At 49.6% G+C, this 23,867-nt stretch overlaps 2 protein-coding genes across 9 annotated transcripts in view; both read left to right on the top strand.

Moving 5' to 3' along the window:
• Positions 1–18,110, top strand: part of aldh18a1 (aldehyde dehydrogenase 18 family, member A1) — a 29,963-nt gene extending 11,853 nt beyond the window's left edge. For all 5 annotated transcript variants that reach the window (XM_072239087.1, XM_072239091.1, XM_072239090.1 and 2 more), the window contains exons 7-18: positions 141–234; positions 1,385–1,509; positions 3,484–3,628; positions 3,802–3,875; positions 4,130–4,229; positions 4,648–4,868; positions 5,582–5,719; positions 5,918–6,113; positions 7,131–7,252; positions 14,946–15,132; positions 15,888–15,983; positions 16,558–18,110. In XM_072239087.1, coding sequence (XP_072095188.1) covers positions 141–234; positions 1,385–1,509; positions 3,484–3,628; positions 3,802–3,875; positions 4,130–4,229; positions 4,648–4,868; positions 5,582–5,719; positions 5,918–6,113; positions 7,131–7,252; positions 14,946–15,132; positions 15,888–15,983; positions 16,558–16,733 — 1,674 coding nt within the window. In that variant the 3' untranslated portion in view covers positions 16,734–18,110. The remainder of the gene's footprint in view (positions 1–140; positions 235–1,384; positions 1,510–3,483; positions 3,629–3,801; positions 3,876–4,129; positions 4,230–4,647; positions 4,869–5,581; positions 5,720–5,917; positions 6,114–7,130; positions 7,253–14,945; positions 15,133–15,887; positions 15,984–16,557) is intronic.
• Positions 18,111–18,401: 291 nt separating this feature from the next.
• pcgf6 (polycomb group ring finger 6) overlaps positions 18,402–23,867 on the top strand; it is a 55,325-nt gene continuing 49,859 nt past the window's right edge. For 3 of the 4 annotated variants that reach the window (XM_072239093.1, XM_072239096.1, XM_072239092.1), the window contains exon 1: positions 18,729–18,902. In XM_072239093.1, the coding sequence (XP_072095194.1) occupies positions 18,777–18,902 (126 nt within the window). In that variant the 5' untranslated portion in view covers positions 18,729–18,776. Of the gene's footprint in view, positions 18,903–23,867 lie in introns of all 4 variants that reach the window. The other variant, XM_072239094.1, reaches the window with a different exon arrangement.

Here is a 23,867-nt window from a genome sequence, read left to right as displayed (position 1 = left end):
AAAACCTTTTGTCACAGGACTGTCTGTATGCACCTGTGGGTGTGCACACGTTTGTTTGTGTATGTGTGTCACTGTGCTTGTCTGGAGGTCACTCGGCAAAAGTCACCCCTCACTCTGAGGTTTGTTTTTTTATCTCCCAGCAAATGATCAGTATCAAGGATAACGACAGCCTGGCGGCCCGTCTCGCCGTGGAGATGAGGGCCGAACTGCTCATCGTTCTATCCGACGTCGAGGGTGAGTAGCAGCCTCCCTCTCGAGTCCGTGCAGTGTCCGAGTGTGGGCCTTTGTGAGTGTGTGTGAGGGGAAAAATTTATTATCATCTGCACCACTACATGTCTGTACAGGTGCAATGAAAACTTCACTTGTAGCAGCATAAGCTCAGAGCATCAGACAAGAAAAACGTAGATGATACACATTTATAGTATGAGAGAGCACAATTACGACAAAAGAAGTCCATTGTAGTGGAAAGTGGTCATGGTGTTGCTGTACTGAGATGGTGATTGGATTATGCCCGTTGGTTCTTGAACTGAATGGTTGATGGTTGAAGGGAAGTGGCTGTTCTTGAACCTGGTGGGGTGTGGCTTCAGGCTTCCAATGGTAGCTGTGAGAGGACGGCATTGCCCAGGTGGTGGGGACCTTTCAAGATGAATGTTGTTTTCTTGAGGCAGTGCCTCCTATAGGTACCACTGACGGTGGGGAGGGATGTATTGGGCTGAGTCTGCAGATTAAACTCCTGCACGTTTTGTGATCGAAACCAGACAGTGATGCAGCACAGCAGGACAGTACACCTGGAGAAGTTTGATAGTGTTCGGGGACAAGTTGGCACAACTTTCTTGTGATTGCAGCCCAGGACAGGTTGTCCAATCTGTTAACACCCAGGAATTTAAAGGTGCTGACTGCATTGCTGCTTTCCCGCAATGGAGACTGTACACGCTCACACTCTTCCCCTTCAAGAAGTCTGCTGATAAGCAAGAGGTTGTCATTCCAGCAGCACTCAATCAGGTGTCCTATCTTCTCTCCCTGTGATAGTCCAGCAACGGTGAAGTTATGCATAACGTTAGAGATTTACAGAGAGTAGACCGGGGGTATGCAGTCTTAAGGTTGACATGTGTTAATGATCAGTGAAGAGCAGATGTTGTTACCAGTGAGGGTATAATGTGTAGATAATGACTGTCAATATCGTAGACATGGAGATGTTGTGTGTGAGTGACGTGTACAGAGATATTGGTGGTGATTGGAGTTACTGATTGTGATGATGCCTCGGGGATGGGTGTGCAGGTGGTCAGTACGGGTGCTGACTGTGTTTCTGTAGCAAAGGGTGGGCGGTGGTCTAGGACTGGTAGGTGGGGCTGACTGGCCTCTGGTTTCTACTGCTGTTTTTTAGGCCTTTACGACTGTCCACCGGGGCTGGACGACGCGAAGCTGATCGACACTTTCTACCCAGGAGACCAGCAGACTGTCACCTTCGGGACCAAGTCCAGAGTGGGGCTCGGAGGCATGGAGGCCAAGGTGGGGAAGGGGCGCCAAGACTGATCTGGAGCCGGGATCCAGCGGGTGGACCTCTGTGTGAGGGACCCGTGTCCCAGCCTGCTTCCTCTCCTCCACCACCAGCTCCCCAAGCATCCAGATTTAACTGAACAGCTAAATCTGTGGAGATGTTCCAGGGTTTCCCCTACTCTTCCCACACCACATTGTCCTGGTATTGTGTGCCACAACCCACCACCCCCTCTCCCCCAACGAGTCTGTTTTGGAGGAAGTCAGCCCAATCAGAGGAAGATGTGGAGCCTCCTGAGGCTCCAGCAGATCCCACCTCCATTCTATCCATCTCCCTTGTTCCATTCCCAGTTCACCAGGCTCTCTGCTCCCTCCTGAATGTTCCAAGTAGACGATTAGCAACTGTGAAAGTGGCCAAGGGAATGGCAGAGGGAATTTAACTCTGATTAATGTGAGGCAATGTATTTTGGGAAATGATCCTGGGCAAGGTGCTCGCCGTGACTGTCAGGGTCCCGGGGAGCATTGTACAAGAGAGACCATGTGGTTCAAATGCACAGTTCTGTGGAAGTGGTGACTGGGTGGTTGGTGAAGAAGGTGTTTGGTACTCTAGGCAGATTAATAGTTGGGCCCAAACTAGATGGGCCAAAGAGCCTGCTTCTGTGCTAGCCTTCATTGGTCAAGGCAACAAATCTGGGAGTTAAGACATCACGTAGCATCTGTGCAAGACGTTGGTGAGACCATAGTTGAGGTATTGTTAGCAGTTCAGATCACCACAGTACTGGGACACCCTGATTAGGCTGGACTAGAGAGAGTTCAGAAATGTTTCCTGGCTTGGAGGACTTCAGTCATAGGGAGGTTGGATAGGCTGGGTATGTTTCTCTGAAACAAAGGAGGCTGAGGGGTGACGCAGGTGTATTAGAGGCACAGGCAGGGTAGATAGTCAGAATGTGTTTCCCAGGGTAGGGATGAGTAAAACTAGAGAGCGTAGGTTTAAGGTGAGGAGGAGGAGGTTCAAAGGGGATCTGAGGGGTAAATTTTTCCACACAAGAGTAGTTGGCATTTGGAATGAGCTGGATGAGGTGGTGGAGGCAGGAACAGTAACAACATTGAAGAGATGCCTGAACAGGTACCTGAATGAGTAGAGCTCAGAGAGATGTGGAATTATTGAGGCAAGTGAGATTAGTCAAGCTCAGCACGATTCAGCATAGACACAGTGGGCTGAAGGGCCTGATTCTATGCTGTACCCGTCCATAACCCTGAGTTAATGTGATCTCCTAGGTTGGCCATTTCTGCCCCCAGCTGATGGTCTTCCCTGGAGAGTCTGGCTTCTCCAGAGGTTCCCTGCCTCTTCATTCCTCACCAATAATCTCCTGTATGTTTTCTGAACTCCATGCGTCGGCTCCCTATAGCCTATCCCACAGTATTCCTGTGCAATGGGTCACTGGGACACAGAGATTCCCATTGGGATATCCTTGGCGCTGTTCCTGGAATTCTCTTGGCCCCCAGGCACTGCTGTGGAGAGATGCAACTCTGCCTGGAGTGAGCGGCCCGGGTGGGGGGTCCCGAGTGAGTGGGGAGTGTCAGGCAGTCAAAACAACTGACCAATACAATGGCAAAAGTGAAATGTTTGACTAGACAGCAGGTCAGCGGTTTATTAACAATGAGTTACTGACTTCCATTCTGTGTTTATTGTTACAATTTGTAATGGTGTTGTAACTTGAAACACTGACGGTGTAGATACTTTGAAGCTCTAAAATGTTTCAAAGTAAAAGCTGTACATTTAATGTTTAGAAAATTTATTGATTGTATTCATTAACACATAATTACAGGGTATTTCACAATTATATTAGCGTATAAAAGAAAATTCCAGCTGCGTGGCAACGAAGGCTATGTGGGAGGGAGCATTTCAGTTACTGCACAGCTGCGCACCCATGCAACTTGGAGGGAATAGTACACCACGCACTGTATGTTTGTCCCATTTGGTTACAGGTGAAGGCTGCCCTCTGGGCCCTCCAGGGAGGCACCTCGGTGGTGATCGCCAGCGGGACCCACCCAAAGGTGACTGGTCACGTGATCACGGACATTGTCGAGGGGAAAAAAGTCGGAACTTTCTTCTCCGAGGTCAAGCCTGCAGGTGGGTTTGGGTGGGGGTGGGGGAGGGTGGATGGTGGGACTAGAGGGCAAGTGGAGGAGTGGGGAGGGAGGATGTGAAGGGGTTGGGGCTAAGTGTTGTGGGTGGGGGTTTGGGATGGGGTAGTGCCTGGGCATGTGGGGTCCGGTAATAAACTGCACACCCTGCCCCTCCAGGTCCAACGGTGGAGCAGCAAGCGGAGATGGCCCGAGCTGATGGCCGGCTCTTAGCCTCCTTACAGCCCCAACAGGTGGGTCCATCACTGGGGGTGCGCGGGTGGCGTTGGCACCATCTGTGATGCTGAATGTCAGTACTGGGAGTCCATTACACAGACAATTGTGTCACGAACTCCCCTCCACCCCCACTGACCCTCACCCTCTGCCCACCCGAGAGCTCCTGGGACTGACGTTGGGTGTTGGTGGGGAAAGGGTGAGCTCAGGTTGGGCAGGATGGGTGGAGTGGGGTGGGAAGAGTTCCTCATCTGACAGAGTCTCTTCGGTGCAGAGAGCCGACGTCATCCACCGGCTGGCCGACCTGCTGACGGACCATCGCGAGGAAATCCTGAGCGCAAACCGGAGAGACACCGAGGCGGCTGTGGCTGCAGGTCAGGGCTGCGCGCGAGTAACACGTTCGGTCCGTGCATTCGCTTTGTTCTGTGCCCTCCCCGCGTACAGGCAGTGATTTCCACAAACAGCGTTTCCTGCGTGTTCTGCGGTCTGTGTGTGGGGCGGTGCGATCTGGAGGTCTGTGTGTCTGGGTGGTGTGTTCAGCCTGGGACTGGCGTTGGGAGTTGGTGGGGTTAGGGAGAGTGGGTGATATGTGGTGGCGGGAGAGTAGGGACGAGGTGTCGTAGGTGGGGAGGGCCTGGAGTGAGTGGGGATGGAGGGTGCATCTCTCATCTGGCTGAGGGCTATGTTCCAGCATCTGCGTGTGTCCACGTGTTGTGTGGGTGGGCGATGCGGTGGCTCTGGCAGCGGGTGTTCCGTGCTCTGGAGGTGACGTAACCCCTCTTCTTGTTTCAGGCTGCCTTTCTCAGCCCCTGCTGAAGCGACTCTCCCTCACCATGGCCAAGTTGACCAGCCTGGCCATCGGGCTGCGGCAGATCGCGGGCTCGGCGCAGGACAGCGTGGGCCGGGTCCTCCGCAGGACGCGGGTGGCCAATGGGCTGGAGCTGGAGCAGGTCACTGTGCCCATTGGAGTCCTCCTAGTCATCTTCGAGTCCCGGCCGGACTGTCTGCCCCAGGTGGGGGGGGGGAGTGGATGGGGTTTTGAACAAGTTGGGGACTGGACTGAGGGAGGGTGGTTTGTACCCAGCTCAGAGATGGAGCCGGGTGTCTGTGGGGAGGGGGAGAGGATTTCTTGCTGGGTACTGCGGGCTATTCCATCCTTTCTCTGGCACTGGATTGACCGACCTCGTGTACAATTCCAGGAACCCTGGCAGCAGCGAGAGGGCATGTGGGAGGGTGGGGGATGGGGGAAGAGGAGAGAGAAGGAGAGAGAAAACACGTTTGGGGTGGGTGGTTGTTGGGAAGCAGTCTCGCAGAGGAGAGAGGGCCCACCGTGAACAAACAGGGGAGGTTCTGTTTAGCATTTTGTCAGCCACAACTCAGCTGGACTGGGGAGAGTGCTAAGGGTTCAGCAGGGCGTTCCCTGGGACGGTTCAGTGAAGGCTGGCGGAAACGAATTGGATGGGTGGTGGGAGACGTTTCTCCGGGTCAGGGATGTGTCCCAGTTCAGAGGGCAGGGGTTTATGATGAGGTGATCTGAGGAAGAGTTTTTCCTTGGGGGAGAGAGGGGCATTGTAATCGGGAATGTACTGCCTGAGGGAAACAGCACGAGGATCCCCAGGGCAGCGAGGAAAGGGGAACGGACCAAGTGCTGGTTAACGTTTCACGTTCCGGAGTCTCGGCGGACAGAGCATCTCTGAAAACCTGGCGAGTGTGTGTGTACCTGCAGGTGTCGGCCCTGGCCATCGCAAGTGGCAACGGCCTCCTCCTGAAGGGCGGTAAAGAGGCGGCGCACAGCAATCAGATCCTGCACCGGCTGACCCAGGAGGCCCTGTCTGCTCACGGGGTACGGGACGCCATCCAGCTGGTGAGCGAATGGGAGTGACTGGCGCGGTGACTGAATGGTGCCGGGGAGTGGGGTCGTGAACTCTGCAGGGTAAAGGAGGGTGGGATTAGACAGGGGCCCTGGCTCTGATGGGCCGAGGCTTCTGTCTGCCAGGGCAGCTCGTTGCGTTTGAGGAGTGGTCTGAGGTGATGGATTCATGGGTTTGTCGCCCCGATTCAGGTCAGCACGCGGGAGGAGGTAGAGGATCTCTGTCGCCTGGACAAGCTCATCGACTTGATCATCCCTCGCGGCTCCTCGCAGTTGGTGCGTGACATCCAGAAAGCGTCGAAAGGAATCCCGGTGCTGGGCCACAGCGAGGGAATCTGCCACGTCTACCTGGATTCCGACGCCAATTTAGAGAAGGCCATCAAGATCGGTGGGTCAGAATGACGGAGCACGGGTCTTGGACTGACATCAGAGAGCAGAGCTCCCAGACATTCACCAGCTGCCCGGACGCTAGATTAGGGAGATCAGACTGCTGCTGTGTACAGCGCGGGAGAAACACGCGGCAACATTGTGCTGTGTCCCTGCTGTGTACAGCATGACCTCTGTGTGGGGTTGGTCACCACCTCCACCCGGACTGACCGTACAATCGGTGCTACAGACTCCAGCAGGAGCTGGCAGTCAGAGTATTGTGCAGACGAGGACAGGAATCCCACGCTAGGGCTGAGGCTGGGGAAAGTTTAACGGGGGTGAGAGGCCGGGACGGACTGTTCACCGGGCAGCGGGTCGGGGACCAGGGCATGGCGATGGGAGGGAGGGGTCTGGAAGTCACTGCCTGAGGTTGGGAGAGGCAGGACCCCTCCCACCTGGGGAACAGATCCTGGGTGTGGGCTTGGAGTGGTGAGCTGCAGGGTGAGGGACTGCGTGTTGGAGAGTGGGAGGGTGTGCTGGGCCAGTACGGGTACGATGAGCTGAATGGTATCCTGTGTAAGAGTTCACGAGACCACCTCAAGTTGGTGAGGCTCAGTCTTCTCCTGACACTGAGCCCACTGCTAGTCTCTGAATCCGGCAGACTGACATACTGAGGCGCGTTACATGGACATGCTGAGCTCCCCACTACATGGCATGGAGCATCCTGAACTCCCCATGCCGTGTTACACGGGAGCCAGAATCTCCTGTCTCACGGGTGTGGGGTCGCTGAGGAGATGGTCCCCGTCTTCTGCCGGTCACTGAGTTCTTAAGTTGGGCTGTGGCCAGTGTGCAGCATTTCCTGGTCAATCCGTTCCAAACCCAGTTCTGAAGTTCGATCGCTGTGGGTCAGGAGTGCCATTCCTGTCGGAAATTGCTGTTGCCGTTGTAGTGACGAGGAGCACGGTCGCTGGGGCGGCAGCCGTGTTGTGACTGATCACAGCACCTCGTTAAGCCATTAACAAGCCCTTCCTGTTTGCAGTCCGCGATTCCAAGTGTGACTACCCTGCGGCCTGTAACGCTCTAGAGACCCTGCTGGTTCACAGGGACCACCTGAGGACCCCCTTCTTTGACCAGGTCATCGACATGCTGAGGATGGAGGAGGTGAGAGTCCATCGGATGGGAGGGTTCCGCTGGGAATGAGGAGGGTTGGCATTGTGGGCTGGAACACCAGTCACGTGGGCACAAATGGCTGGGGGTGTGATGGCAATGGTGAGGGCACTTGGGGAGGGGGTTGCTGCAGCTTACTGTATTTGTCAGAGGCATGACTGGAGTTATGCAGCACAGGTCTGGAACTCTACAAGGCGCAGAGGAGATTTACCGGGATGCTGCCTGGATTATAGAGCATGTCTTATGAGGAAAAGTTGAGGGAGCCAGGGCTTTTCCCTTTGGAGTGAAGGGGGATAAGAGGTGATTTGATGGAGGTGTGCAAGATGATGAGGGGTAGAGATCGGTGGACAGGTTGGAACTGACTAATACAAGTGGCGGGGGGGCATGATTTTAAGGTAAAGGCATCCGTTAGTCTTGCGAGACCATGGATCTGCGCCTGAAAAGTCTTCACTCTCCAGGGCTCAGGCCTGGGCAAGGTTGTATGGAAGACCAGCAGTTGCCCATGCTGCAAGTCTCCCCTCTCCACGACACTGATGTTGTCCAAGGGAAGGGCATTAGGGCCGATGCAGCTTGGCACTGGTGTCGTTGCAGAGCAATGTGTGATTAAGTGCCTTGCTCAAGGACACAACACACTGCCTCGGCTGGGGCTCGAACCCATGACCTTCAGATCGCTAGTCCAATGCCTTAACCAGTTGGCCATGTGCCCAGGTGATTGGAGGAAAACACAGGGGAGATGCCAGAGATAAGTTCTGGTGGGTGTATGGAATGAACTGCCAGGGGTGGTGATGGAGGCAGATATAATGGGGGTATTTAAGAGATTTTTAGATGGGCACAGAATGAAAAAAAGATGGAGCGCTATGTGGGAGGGAGGGGTCAGATTGATCTTTGAGCAGGTTAAAAGGTTGGCGCAACATCGTGGGCCGAAGGACCTGTACTGTGCTCTACTGTTCTACGTAGAGACAGGCCACGCAACCTAACTGGCCTGTGCTGACCCAGATGTCCCACTTGGCAGCGTTAGGCCCATAACTTCTCCAGTCCTGGGGGAGGGGTGGAACTGGGAACGTGCTGCACTGTTGAATCCATGAGAGGTGGGAGGATTTTGGGGAATGGTTGAGGTCAGATGGTAGCACTTCCTCTACCAGTGCTGGTTGGAGGAACTGAATGGCACCTGTAGGGTCTGCTCTGTTTGACTTTTCCTGTGTTGGGGAGGGGCTGTTACAGTCGGTAGTACCGGGCTGTTTTATAACTCCAAGATACAAAAACTAATTGAAAGGAAAACATGGGAGCCAGGAAGTATTCATTTTACTTTAAGCGACGTACACGGGTATGACACAGCAGCGGACTGACATATATCATTTACATATTTTTACATATGACACCAATGAATTATTTAAATGAACAGGAATGCTTAATTAAACAATATATTTACAATATTACTCATACTACTGAAATATTAAAAACAACTTATCTAAAAAGACTACTTGGCTGTAACACCTGCGAGAGGTGGTTCAACTAAATACTGAACAAAGGGGGATGAATGCTTTTGAACTACTGACAGTTCTGTTTTTCTTGCTTTACAATTGTTCCTGTTTTTAGGCTCCACCGTGTTTTAAAACGGGTCCCCAACCTTTTCTGCACCGCAGACCAGTTTAATATTGACAATATTCTTGCGGACCAGCCAACCGGTGGTGGGGGGGGGGGGGTGGGGTGGTGTTAATCACGACCAGAATATAGGTGATAAGTCAACTATAAGTCACTTATCAGTGGCTAATACACTCAATTTCATTTCTAAAAGGGTTTATCTAACGAATTTAATCTTAAACACACAGCGCATATTTTCCTCGCATGAAGAAAGTGATAAGTCAATTATAAGTCATCAGGGGGTTCCTTATGTCCAGTCTATTCCGCAATTTAGTTTTCATTGCAGAAAACTTCGCCTCACAGAGATGTGATGTTGGAAATGGAAGTAATGTTTTCAATGCTTTCGTGGCTGTCTCAGGCTATTCAGCCTTGACTTTGATCCAGAATGCCGGCAGAGATGTTATGTCAAACTTACTTTTCAGCCCACCATCATCTGCAAGCTTGAGGAGTTGATCTTCTTCCCGCGCTAACATGGATGATTCACCAGGGACATTCACACATGGGTCACGGACCCATTCCTTTGCACGTCTTGGGTCATTTGCAGTTGGGAAGTAACGCTCGAATTCTGTCGACAGCAAAGATAGGTGATCGCGCACCAGCTGTGAGAAGGATGGTGCAGCCTCAGCCTCTCCCAAAATCCCAGCTAATGTTGGGAACATGTCAAATATGCCCCTGTCCACTCGCTGTCCCCACAGTTCCAGTTTGGCTGTGAAAGCAGACACTTTATCTGCCAACTGGAAGACAGTTGTCATTCTCCCCTGAAGTGACAAATTAAGTTCATTGAGCAGGTTGAAGATATCACACAGATAAGCGAGTTTTACTATCCACTCCTCATCACCGAAGTCTGCTGCCAGTGGTGACTTCCTTCTTGAACGGAATCTCTGTAGCTGCTCTCTTATCTCAAAAACCCTGGCCAGGGCTCTCCCCCTTGATAGCCACCTGACTTCAGTGTGTAAGAGAAGGTGTTTGTGCTCTGCATCCATTTCCTCGCAAAGCTGCTCAAACAGACATGAGTTAAGGGCTTTTGCTTTGATGTGATTGATAACAACAACGTCACTCAATACGCTGTTAAGATCAGGTGACATTTTTCGGCTAGTCAGCATTTCCCTGTGTGTGACACAGTGTGTAGACTGGCATTCAGGAGCAATCTCTTTGACTCGGGTAGTGAAACCAGACTCGTTAAACCGTTCCAACAGCTGTGCTTCGATGTCCTCTGCTATGTCATTGATTCTCCTTGAAACTGTGTTAGTTGAAAGAGAAACCTGTGCCATCTTGTTAGCTGCAGCTTCTCCCAACAGTTCACGGCAGCAGGCAGAATCAATTCTTCACCAACAGTGAAAGGCTTCTTAGCCTTAGCAATACGGCTAGCCACTAAGTACGACCCTCTCAGAGCAGCAGCATTTGTGGAGGTGGTGGCTCTCAGCACTTGCTTGTCCCACTTGCTCACGTTTTTTCCGCTCAAAAAAACCATCCAGTTTGTCTTTAAGTGTAGGATGCTTGGACTCAAGGTGCTGAAGCAGTTTTGAGGGCTTCATTGCCTCATTAGACAGCTTGTCTCCACATATCACACACGGGGCTTGGAGCGTGCGAGTCACCGGTCGCAATAAAGCCATATTTTATGTACAACTCGTCGTATTTTCTGTTGAAGGAAGCTTTCTTTTCTGACAGGGAATGAGGAAAGGTGCAGTTGACTGGTATCGTTTCCTCGCGGCCCGGTAGCACATGCTTTGTTGCCCGATATCAGTCCACAGCCCGGTGGTTGGGGACCACTGTTTTAAAAAATGAGCATGTGATTCACAAATAGATCAAAATTTCAGATTGTAATACTCATTTATGTGAACAAAGGATTAAGGGCTGAATACTTTTTCAAGGCACCGTATCTTATTCCTTTCATTTTCAGGAAGGACTAAAACTGTTCTGGAACAAATTGTGGTCTATTATCACTGAGTAAGAGTTCTGGATCTCCAGTCCTTGAGGAGAGGCTTTTCAACAGTGTGTGAGGCTGCAGTGGAGGCTATGGGGAACACTTCTGGCCACTTGTAGCCGCATCCACTACTACCAAGAAATTTGTGCCCATGAACGGCCTGGCAAAATTGACATGAATCCTCTCCCGGGGCAATGCAGGTCATTCCCAGGAATGAAGAGGTGTTGCTCTTGTCATCTTCTGGACACGTTGGTATCCAAAACAGTGTATTGCACTCTGCTCGATCTGCTGATCTATCCCAAGCTACCAGACAAAACTTTGAGTGAACACTTTCATTTTGACCACGTCTAGGTGACCGGCAAGTAGCTCATCCAACACTTTTGCTCTCAGCTTGGATGGTACAACAATTCTCAATCCCTATAAGACCACTCCCATCAAAGGCAAGTTCCTTCTGGTGCTGGTAAAAATGTAGGATCTGGAGTGTCTGCTGCACATTCCAGCCATTTTGGGTTGCCATGGTGACCTGTGAGTGTCTGGGTTTTTTTCTGGTTTCCCTTTGGATCATCTCTGCCATTATAGGAAGACTTACAATTTGTGTTAAGGAGATTGTGTCAAGAGGAGTCTTTTGTAAATGTTTCAGGTATTTCTGTTTCCAACAGTAAACCGGACAATCCTTCAGAATTTCCATATGAATCGCTCTCTTGAATTCAACCTTGTAAGAATCCAAGAAACAGAGCCCATCTCTGTATTCTTGCTGCTGCTGGTTAGTGGAATACCATTTTGTGGATTGAAAATGGACACTGGTCATTAATTAGTAACGAGGGTAAACTTTCTCCCATTCAAGTACTGGTTGAAACGTTTTACACCCCAATCCAGACTCATGGCCCCTCTGTCAATCTGTGCGTAATTTTTCTCTGCAGCAGTAAGCCAACGGGATGCGAAAGCAATGGGGGTGCTCACTTCCGTCGCTCATAATGTGACATGACTGTGCTATATCATAAGGTGAGGTGGCACAGACAAGCTTCACTGGATGATGTGGATCATAACGTGTGAGTAGTGTCTGACATCACCATTTCCTTTACCTTTTTGAAAGCCACCTCACTCTGTGTATTGCCATTCCTTCCCAATCTCTAGTAATAAGTTCAAGGGTTGGAGCACAGTAGCTAGGTTTGGCAAGAACTTGTGACAAATCCTAGAAAGAACTGCAACTGTGACACATCCTTTGGTCAGGGTATCCTCTACTGCTTGAATTTTCTCAGCACACTTGTGTAATACTTGTGTCAATAGTAAGACCACAGTAAGTGATGCATGGTTTAAGGAATTCACACTTGTCTCATCGTGCACTGAGCCCATAATCTAATCTTTTTAAAACTGTCTTGAGATTTTGGAGATGTTACTTGTCATCTTTACCAGTAACATCCAGGTAACACGGAATGCCTGGACAGCCGTTCAGCACCTGGTCCATAGATTTCTGCCAGACTGCAGGTGCAGATGCTACTCCAAAAATAAGCCTATCACAACGATAAAGCCCTTTGTGAGTGTTCATGGTTTGAAACACTTTAGACTCTTGATCACCACCTGTAGATAGGTGTCAACTGCATGCTCTTTGCTGAAGTGTTTTCCTCCAGAAAGGTTTGCAAAGATATCCTCTAGCCTGGGCAGAGGGTATTGATCTACTTTCTGTGCTGGGTTGATGGTGACCATAAGATCACCAAAGATCCTGACAGACCCATTCTTCTTGGCTACTGGGACAGCTGTCATTGTCCATGGGCTCTACTCAACCTTGGAAAGAATTCCATCAGCCCCCATGTGACCTAGCTCACTGGCTCTTTATCATGGATGGTCTGAAGAAACGGATGGGCTTTGTAAAACTTGGGTGTGGCATTTTCATTTAACACTGTTTTACCCTTGATATGTTTGAGTTTTCCAATGACATCCTTAAGCACCATCCGGTACCTTTCTTAATTCACTTTCAGTTGACACTATTACAGGGGAGGTAGCAGTCAAACTGTGGATGGATCTGCGGTCAAGTTGTAGTTGCCTCAGCCAATCACAACTTCACAATGCTGGCCAACCTGTTTGACCACATACAAGCCCAATGTGGCTTGTTAAACTTCACTGTCGTGAATGTGAACCACAGAGGAATTCTTTCTCTCCGGTATAAGTTCTTGTTTGGATACCTGCAGGCTTCAGATCAGTATCTTTGAAATGCCATTCAAACTCATTTTGTGGAATGACTGAAACAGCTGCACCAGTGTCCAATAACATTTTAATTAATTTGCTGTTTACTCCTGGCTTGAGCTTTATTGCTTGTCAATTGTTAGTGTTCACATTGTAAATCTCAAGGCTGAGCAGTCATCTCACTCTTATCATTATCAACTTTTTCATCAACAGCATGCAGATTAGTGCTATTTTTGAAACTGCAATTTGACTTTTTATCTTTTTCTCTTCTCTGTGTAGTCCATTTATTTTTGTCTGTCTAACACGCTCTTTGTATGTGTCCTACTTTGTTGCATTTCCTGCAAGTTTCACCTTTAAACCTACATTGGTCTGGTGCATGTGAGCCCCTCCCACAATGGTAACACAATTGTTTGGTCAGGCAGATCTCTGTCTAGATCAAGGGACCCCTACCTAACCAAGGGGTCCAGGTTGGGAATCTCTGGTCTAGACGCAGAAATTTTGTTCATGTTCACTTTCATTCATGACTGTTTCCATTGATACAGCTATTTCAACTGCTCTTTTAAATGTAAGTTCTGCTTCATTAGGAGCCTTTTCAGAATGTTTTCTTGTAAGAACTTACAAGCTAAACGATCTCTAAGTGTATCATTAAACTCATCACTTAACTGACAATGCTCAGGCAATCTTTTCAATTCAGCCACGTATGCTGATATGGACTCCACTACTTTTTGATTCCACTTATGAAACTTAAAGCATTCTGCAATCACAACAGTTTCTGTTCTAAATGTTCCTGCATTACTTTCACTATATCAGCAAAGCTCATTTTGGGCTGCTTTGGTTGGAACAGTCAAATTTTTAAGCAAACTGAATGCCTTTAAACCCAATGCATTCAGCAAAACTGGTACTCACTTCTCACTGGCTGTTGTATTTGCTTCAAAATATTGCTCAATTAACTCAGTATATGAGCCAATTATCTGTTGCACAATTGAACACGTCCATCTTTCTGATGTAGATGGTAATTTCTGCTTTTTTAAAAAAAATTGAATTATTAACTGTAACCCACTGTTTATGAATCTGGAATTCTTCCGTTTTCTGTCTTTTTGTTTAACTCAATCATGTTTGTCCTTTGTAAAGGCTGATTTATACTTTGGCATTGCTGCAAACCCTACGCAGAGCCTATGCGGATCCCTACGCCGTAGCCTGACGCACACCTCTCCCAAAATGTAATTATGCATCATGGCAATGCAGACCACAACAACTGTGATTGGTCGGCTTGGTAGCATCGCATTTCCTCCTACGCTGCAATAGCTTCCCAATGGGCGACTGAACGGCAGGGAAGGAACTCTGGCTGCAATGCTTTCCATAAAGCTTTACAGACCTCCGAAATTATGGAGGACACATTTCACTTTTACGAAAAAAGACACTCGCTTTAAACTTGTTTAACCCGAGAAAGACTACCATGACCAGGAAGCCTTGCACGGGCAGGTGTGTGCGCATGCGCAACGTGCCCGAATTGCAGAGCGACACAGACACACCAACGCACAAGTATAAGTCAGCTTTAACAAAGCACATGCTGCGGTTTATTTTACTTGACCATTTCTCACTGTGGTTTTTTAATGAACTCGAAAGTTGTGCAGCTCTTCAACAGGTAGGTAGTCGTCTTCGGTTCGTTCAAAACTTGCTCGCCCCCCACTGTTTTGTAACTGCTAAACATAAAAAAATGAATTGAAAGGAAAACAAGGGAGCCAGGAGATGACTTGTGTACGTTTGTTTTTACCTTAAGTGAGCACACACGCATGATGTGCCATTTACATAATTTTACATATAAACCTTAATAAATTATTTAAACAAACATGAATACTTAATTAAACAATATAACTCAAGCACTACTGAAATACACAACTGGCTGTACAGGCCGCTTGACAATGACCCTGCTCTCCACAGGTGAAGATCCACGCTGGGCCCAGGTTTGCTTCCTACCTGACCTTCAGCCCATCTGAGGTGAAGTCCCTGCGGACAGAGTATGGAGACCTGGAATGCTGCATTGAGGTGGTGGACAGTGTGCAGGAGGCCATTGTTCACATCCACAAGTATGGCAGCTCCCACACGGATGTCATCGTCACCGACAACGGTGAGTGTTCCTCAGCAGCCGGATATCTCACTGATGAGAGTGTCCCTCCCTGGTCAAGAACGGCGAGTGTCACTCATTGACTGGGTACCCCTCACTGATTGGGAACACGTGTCTGTCACTAACTCTGTGAACCTCACCAAACATGAGACAGTGAATGTCCGTCACTGACTGGGTATCCGTCACCAATCAGGCATCTGTCACTCACTGTGTGAACTTTACCGACAGAGTGCCCCTCACTAACCAGGTATCATTACTAACGTTCCCCTCCCCATCACTAACCATACACCCATCACCCACGTGAAACTCAGCGACCAGGTGCCCCTCACTGATCGAGAGGGTCGAGTGTCCGTCACTGACTGAAGCTGGACAGACAGAGTCTGTCCCTGACCAGCACAGGATAGTGTGTGTCCATCATTGACTGGCAGATGTAAGGCTTTGACTGGAATGGGATTCCACTGCAGAATCAATCTTAAGTTAGTGAGCACAGAACAGGCAGAGACATAAAACACCGGGGGCACAGTACTCAGTGTGTATGTATGGCTTGTGTACGTGGTGTGGCTGGGTGCAGTACATATGGAAATTGTGAGAGGATGCCTGAGTTTTGCTCCCCTGTGCTGAGGTCAGACCGAGGAGGGGTGGATGTGTCAGTGCCTTGGTCTGAGTGACGCTACTCACACAGGCTGCATGGGACTGTGTGTGTTACGGTGTGCGGGACCGAGTGCAGACTCTGTGACTGAACGTGGGCTGTCTTTCAGAGGAGACAGCCGAATACTTCATGCAGCACGTGGACAGTGCCTGTGTGTTCTGGAACGCCAGCAGCCGGTTCTCAGATGGTTACCGCTTCGGATTGGGTAAGTTCCCCCCCCCCCCACCCCAGGCGTAGCCTGGATTTGAGTGACAGGGGATCCTCACCCTCCCTACCCCACAAATCACGTCTCAGATTGGGAGCCCAAACCTGGTTGCAAACGCCAGAGCATCGCCGGCAACAGGAGGCCATTCAGCCCGTTGGCTCTGTGCATGTTCCAGTGGGGCACTGGTCAGGCCTGCATCCCGCCTTGTGTGCTACAGAGGGGTGGATGCAAGTTTGAAGCGAGTGCTGGGGGGAGGATTGTGAAGTCACAGTAGGCACTGGGTGGGTATGTTGCAGGTCACTGTGATGCTGGGTGGGGGAGGCGGATTTGAGGTCACAGTGGGTGTGGGGATGAGATGCAGATCGCTGGAATGGGGGGAGGTTGCCAATGCTCCCTTGGTTCCTGAAAGGGGGGGTGGGGAGGAGAAGATGAGGTCTCAGTGGGTGTAGGGCCTCCGGGTGGTGAATGCAGGTACCCAGGTGGGGGAGTGTGGAGGCAGAGCGGCCCATTCCCTCAGGGACTGAGTGGGAGGGTGTCTGTCCTTTGGATGACGCGGCTGCCCTGTGTGTTGCAGGTGCGGAGGTGGGGATCAGCACGGCGCGCATACACGCCCGCGGCCCGGTGGGGCTCGAGGGTTTGCTCACCACCAAGTGGCTGCTGCGTGGAGAGGGGCAAAGCGTGTCTGACTTCGCAGAGCAAGGAACCATGAGCTACATCCATGAGAACCTTCCTGTGCCCCACCGATTGTAGGGACAGGATGGAGTGACAGCCGGCCCGCACCCCACCGCACGTCGACTCCCAACTCCCAACAAACATACGGCTCCCCACCAACACCTCTCTCACCACCAGCTCCCTGCGGCCAAACAACATCCCACCATTAAATGTTCAGCAGTGATGGCTGCCACAGCACATCAGTTCAGGCAGTGGAGAAAGCAGCAGCTGATGGGGAGGGGAGTTTCCAATTGGAAAGAAAGAGTAGGCTAGCGGAGTTACGTGAGAATGGTACTGAGAGCAAACAACAAGTTGTTGGAGGAACTCAGCAGGTCAAGCAGCATCTGTGGAGGTGGAGGGATGATTGTTGTTTTGGGTCAAGACCCTGCCTTACGACAGACGCTGCTTTACCCAGTTTCTCCAGCAACTTTTTTGATGGAGTGTGGAGTTATTTGGTTGTGTTGGACAGTGGGAGTTATTTAGTTTTGATTTAGAGATATAGCCAAGTAACAGGCCCTTCTGGCCCAATTACACTCCCATGATCAATTGACCCATGTCTTTTGAATAAGAACTGGACACATCCTGGGTCTAGCACTCGTGAGACTCTGCATAGCCCACAGAGGGATGAACCTCCTCGAGTGGAAGCTGTGTGCAAGCGCACAGTGTGGTTCAGAGGAAGCATCGTCCAGTACCTCACCCCTTACAGACTCCACCCTCAGGATCCCTGGATTTAGGTGCGATGGCTGCAATTTGAACCTTCTGTCACTTTGCAGAATCTCTGTCTCATACAATGTGAAGTTTATTTTGTGGCAGTAGTACAGTACAAATACATAAAATTACTATAAATTACCAAAATAAGGAGCAAAACAAAATAGAATTGCATCTCTGCTGGATTTGGGCAAGATAAGTCTTAGGATGTATGCAGTATACGGTACTGTGCGCAAGTCTTAGGCATGGTAGATTATTTAGATGGTATGGCCTCAACAGAGCCCTGATCTCAACCTCCTCAAGGCTGTCCGGAATTACTTTTTTTTACTGTTTACTGCTCTTTACAGTAAATTTTTGAAATTTAGAAACTTTGTTGTAGTGTTTTTGAAAGCTTCGCTTTGCAGAATGTTTTTATATGCCTAAGACTTTTGAAAAGTACTGTAGATACTTTGACAATAAATCTACTTTGAACTTTGAACAAAGGCACATCCAGACGCGTGTCTCCTCCAACATAGCCTCCAGAGCGCTCACCGGCCTTCCCAGAGACCATGCACAGCCCGCAGGTCACTCACTGAGTCTGGCAGGGCAATATGCTGGGACTTTTTTAAAAAAACTCCAACTTGGTTACAATAAGAACAAATAGTTTTAAAATGTTTTGTATTTATCACAAAATAAACTTCTTGTGGAAGTGAACGAGTTGTTTCCATTCAGCTGTAGACAGTGCACCTTCCTGAAGCCAATTGCGGGTGGTCAACCACGCTGGTCTTGTGGGAACTCTAAAATGCTCCACACCTGCCCTACCATGAAAACAGTCGCGGTATGCCTGCGACTTGGAGATCGCCTTCCCTGAGATGGCCCCTGCAGATGGGGGAGAACTTGCCTTCTGTCCTGCCTCGAGTTCTGAGGATGCGGGTGGGGATGATGCGTGCGGTGCTGCCGCCCTGACGTTTCCAGCGGGCCAAATGCTCTCGGTCTACGGGCCCCGGCGGTCTCCTGGGCTCCAGCCTCGAGGCTTTGGCGAAGCATTGGACCAGCACTGGGCATCTCGATGCATTCAAGGTGTCAGCCCAGTGCTGGTGCATGCGGTCGTCCCGCTGCCGGCCCAGCTCCCAGACTGGCCTCGGGGGTCCGGCTGGCGGCCAGGTGAGCCCGGGTTCCCAGAGGTGAGAAGAGGTCGGGCCGTCAATTGCTGGGAATTGTAGTTTGAATGGAGCCGGCTTCCCGACATCGACGAAACTGCGGAGTGCGCAGGTGCATGCCGATCGTGACCCTCTGCGCAGGGGTAGTGCCGGCGCTATTTACGGGCGTGGACGGAGTGCGCAGGCGCATACACGGCCGGCAGAACCGCCGTTCCGTGTGTGTGTGCGCGCAGCAATGTCAATATGTGAGGCGATGGAGCTGGGCGGATTCTCCGTCATTGACAGCCACAGCAGCTCGGCCGAACATAGTGAGCTGGAGGAAGACGACGAGGGTTACGAGAGAACGGAGCGACAGGCTGAGGTATGCTAGGGAGCAAAAGTTGTCGCCGCTGACGGGCCCGCGACCCCGGCATCCTCACGCGGGAGCTGCCGGGATACTTGATAGTACACACTGCGCATGCGCGTGCCGCCAACTTTCCCGCCGGGGAGCGTGTGCGCGGCAACGGTCGGCGGGTTGCCTAGGTAACAGGACGGGGCAGAAGTTGATGGGCGGGATGTTTGTACTGAGAATTAGTGCAAAATTCACAAAATGGTCAAGGAACTGAGCAAGCCTTTCCTTTCCATAGATGCAGTCTGACCTGCTCAGTTCCTCCAGCATTTTTGCGGGTGTTTGCTGCGGATTTCTAGCATCTGCAGACATCGTGTGTTTACAATACGCAAGCAACGCACGCAAAATGCTGGAGGAACTCAGCGGGCCAGGCGGCATCTATGGCGAAGAGTACAGTCGACGTCTCGGGCCGAGACCCTTCAGCAGGACTGGAGAAAAAAAGATGGGGAGTCAGAATTAGAAGGTGGGGGGAGGGGAGGAAGAAACAAGGTGTTAGGTGAAACTGGGAGTGGGGAGGGATGAAGTAAAGAGTTGGGAAGTTGATTGGTGAAAAAGATACAGGATTGGAGAAGAGGGAATTTAATAGGAGAGGATAGAAGGCCATAGAAGAAAGAAAAATAGGGGGAGGATCACCAGAGGGATGCAATGGGTAGGTAAGGAGATAAGGTGAGAGAGGGAAAAGAGGATAAAGAATAGAGGGGGGTTGGGGAACCATTACTGGAAGTTAGAGAAATCGATGTTCATGCCATCAAGTTGGAGGCTACCCAGACAAAATATAAGGCATTGCTCCTCCAATCTGAGTGTGGCCTCAACACGACAGCAGAGGAGGATGTTTCGTAATGGGAATAGGGAAGTGGAATTAAAATGGGTGGCCACTGGGAGATCCCGCTTTATCTGGCGGATGGAGCATAGATACTCTGTGAAGCAGTATTCCAATCTATGTTGGGTCTCACCGATATACAAAAGGCCACACTGGGATCACCAGATACAATAGGTGAACCCAACAGGCTCACAGGTGAAGCATCGCCTCACTAGAAAGGACTGTTTGGGACCCTGAATAGTAGTATCTCGGGTAATGATAGGTTTGAGTACAGAGAGGAAATTAAGAACCTGGTGGCATGGTGCGAAGACAATAACCTATCCCTCAACATCAGCAAGACGAAGGAATTGGTTGTTGACTTCAGAAGGAGTAGCGGACAGCACGACCCCATTTACATCAGAGGTGAGCAAGTGGAACAGGTCAAAAGCTTTAAGTTCCTCGGGGTCAATATCACAAATGACCTGACTTGGTCCAACCAAGCAGAGTACACTGCCAAGAAGGCCCACCAGTGCCTTTACTTCCTGAGAAAGCTAAAGAAATTTGGCCTGCCCCCTAAAACCCACACTAATTTTTATAGATGCACCATAGAAAGCATTCTCCTACAGTGCATCACAACCTGGTATGGAAGTTGTCCTGTCCAAGACCGGAAGAAGCTGCGGAAGATCGTGAACACAGCGCAGCACATCACACAAACCAATCTTCCGTCCTTGGACTCACTTTACACCACACGCTGTCGGAGCAGTGCTACCAGGATAATCAAGGACACGACCCACCCAGCCAACGCACTTTCCGTCCTCCTTCCCTCCAGGAGAAGGCTCAGGAGCTTGAAGACTCGTACGGCCAGATTTAAGAACAGCTTCTTTCTAAGTGTGATAAGACTGCTGAACGGATCCTGACCTGGATCTGGGCTGTACCCTCCAAATATCTGGACCTGCCTCTTGGCTTTTTGCGCTACCTTACTTTCCCTTTTCTATTTTCTATTTATGATTTATAATTTAAATTTTTACTAATTACTATCGATTTGTACTCTAGGGAGCGCGAAGCACAGAATCAAATATCACTGTGATAATTGTATGCTCTAGTATCAATTGTTTGGCGACAATAAAGTAAAGTAGTAAGGGAAAAGGTGTAGGGGCAGGTGTAGCACTTATTCCGCTTGCACGGATAAGTGCCAGGATGGAGATCAGTGGGGAGGGACAAATGGGCAAGAGAGTTGCGTAGGGAGCGATCCCTGCAGAAAATGAGGAGGAGGGAAAGATGTGCTTGGTGGAGGAATCCCATTGGAGATGGCAGAAGTTACAGAGAATTATATGCTGGACGCGGAGGCTGGTGGTGGTAGGTGAGGATGAGAAACCAGATCCTTGGTAGGATGGCAGGAAATTAGGGTGAGGGCAGACATGCACAAAATGGAAGAGATGCATTTGAGGGTAGCATTGATGGTACAGGAAAGGAAGCCCCTCCCTTTGAAGAAGGAGGACATCTCCCTGGAATGAAAAGCCTCATCCTGAGAACAGATGCAGTGGAGACAGAGGAATTGACAGAAGGAGATAGCATTTTTACAAGTAACAGGGTGAGAAGAGGTATAGTTCAGGTAGCTGTGAGAATCAGTGGATTTGTAATAGACATCAGTTGATAAGCTGCCTCCAGAGATTGAGAAAGGAGAGGGAGGTGTAGTAAATGGACCAGGTAAATTTGAGGGCAGGGTGGAGGTTGGAGGCAAAGTTGATGAAGTCAACGAGCTCGGCATGGGTGAGGGAAGCAGCAACAACGCAGTCGTCAATGTAGTTCATGAAAAGTAGGGGAGTGACACCGGTGTAGGCTTGGAGCATAGCTTGTTCCACGTAGCTGACGAAAAGACAGCTATAGCTGGGACCTAAGCCTGTACCCATGGCTACACCTTTTGTTTGAAGGAAATGGGGGGAGCCAAAGGAGAAATTAATGAAAGTTGCAAGGATAAGTGTCAGGACACCTACACCACCTCCCTTACTACCATTCAGGGCCCCAAACAGTCCTTCCAGCTGAGGCGACACTTCACTTGTGAGTCTGATGGGGTCGTCTGTTCTATCTGGTGCTCCCAGTGTGGCCTCTTGTATGTTAGTGAGATCTAAAGTAGATTGAGAGACCACTTCACCTACACTCCATCCGCCAGAAAAAGCAGGATCTCCCAGTGGCCACACATTTTAATTCCACTTCCCATTTTTGTTATGACATGTCCGTCCATGGCCTCCTTACAGTCGAGATGAAGCCACACTCAGGTTGGAGAAGCAACACCTTATGCTCCCTCTATTCCCCGTACCCTGTTCCCTCTCTCACCTTATCTCCTTACCTGCCTATCGCATCCCTCTAATGCTTCTCCCTCCCCTTTTTCCTTTCTTCCATGGCCTCCTGTCCTCTCCTGTTAGATTTCCCATCCAGCCCTGTATCTCTTTCACCGATCAATTTCCCAGCTCTTTACTTCATCCCTCCCTTCTCAGTTTCACCTATCATCTTGAGTTTCTTCCTCCCCTCCCCCCACCTTCTAACTCTGACTCCTTATCTTTTTTCTCTCGTCCTGCCAAAGGGTTTCGGCCCGAAACGTCAACTGTACTCTTTTCCATAGATGCTGTCTGGCCTGCTGAGTTCCTCCAGCATTTTGCGTGTGTTGCTCAGATTTCCAGCATCTGCAGATTTTCTCTTGTCAGTGATTGGATTACAATGTGCATTTGTGTTGTACAATACATAGTCATGTAGATGGTGACGTCAGCACCTAGGGGTGTCCCTGCCCCGAGTACTCCTAGTCCCACCAATTTTGGAATATTAATAGAAATATTAAAAATATGGTTCTTTACTCCCTTCAGACAAATCATAGATACTGACTACTGCCGAACCTCGAGGTAGCCACCTTCAACCTGAGCAAGAGCTGTTTAGACTGTAAGACCTAGGAGTAGAGTTGGACCATTTGGCCCAGCGAGTCTGCTCCGCCATTCCATCATGGCTGATCCCAGATCCCACTCAATCCCCGTACACCTGCCTTCTCGCCATATCCTTTGATTCCCTGACTGATCAGGAAATGATCAACTTCCGCCTTAAATATACCCATGGACTTGGCCTCCACCACAGTCTGTGGCAGAGCATTCTGGCTCTCTGGCTAAAAAACAGAGTTGCCCATCAATTGTGAGACTGTGTCCATCAGTTCTGGATACCACCACTATAGGAAACATACTTTCCACATCCACCCAATCAAGTCCCCTCAACATTTGGTAGGTTTCATTGAGATTTCCCACCCCCCCATCCCCCAGCATTCTTCTAAATTCCAGTGAGTATAGGTCTAAAGCTGCCAACACTCCTCGTATGTTAACCTCCTCATTCCTGGAATCATCCTCGTGAACTTCCTCTGGACTCTCTTCAATAACAACACATCCTTTCTGAGATATGGGGCCCAAAACTGTTGACAATACTCCAAGTGCGGCCTGACTAGTGTCTTATAAAGGCTTATCAAGCTATCTCCTTACTTTTATATTTTATTCCCCTTGAAATAAATGCATTGCATATGCCTTCTTTACCACAAATTCAACCTGTAAGTTAACCTTCTGGGAGTCTTGCACAAGGACTCCCAAGTCCCTCTGCACCTCTGACCTTTGAACCTTCTTCCCATTTAGATAATAGTAGTAGGTTAGTAGGTTAATTGGTCTTTGTAAATTATCCTGTAATTAGGCTGGGATTAAATAGGTGCATTGCTGGGTGATGCAGTTCGTTGAGATGGAGGACCTGTTCTGCACCTCGAAATAAGATGACTTTTAAAAAGTAAAACATGTATACCCCATGATTTATAGCCATGTGTAGCAATATTCACCACCCTCTGGCTAAAGAAACTCTTAATCTCAGTTCCAAAGGCACATCTTTTTATTCCGAGGCTGTCCTAGAGTACTCAACTACAGGAAACGTCTTCTCCACATCCACACTATCTATTTAGGCCTTTCAGTATTCGATAGGTTTCAATGAGATTTTATCCGGCAAGTATAGATGGTACTGCTATCAACTGTTTACCATGTGTTATCCCTGTTATTCCTGTGATCATTCTTCTGACCCTCTAGTACTACAACACCTTTACTTGATAAGAGGCCTTCTCCCCATAACCT

This window comes from Mobula birostris, chromosome 21 (assembly GCF_030028105.1).
Source record: "Mobula birostris isolate sMobBir1 chromosome 21, sMobBir1.hap1, whole genome shotgun sequence".
Taxonomy (NCBI): domain Eukaryota; kingdom Metazoa; phylum Chordata; class Chondrichthyes; order Myliobatiformes; family Myliobatidae; genus Mobula; species Mobula birostris.
This window is presented reverse-complemented; position numbering and strand designations above follow the sequence as displayed.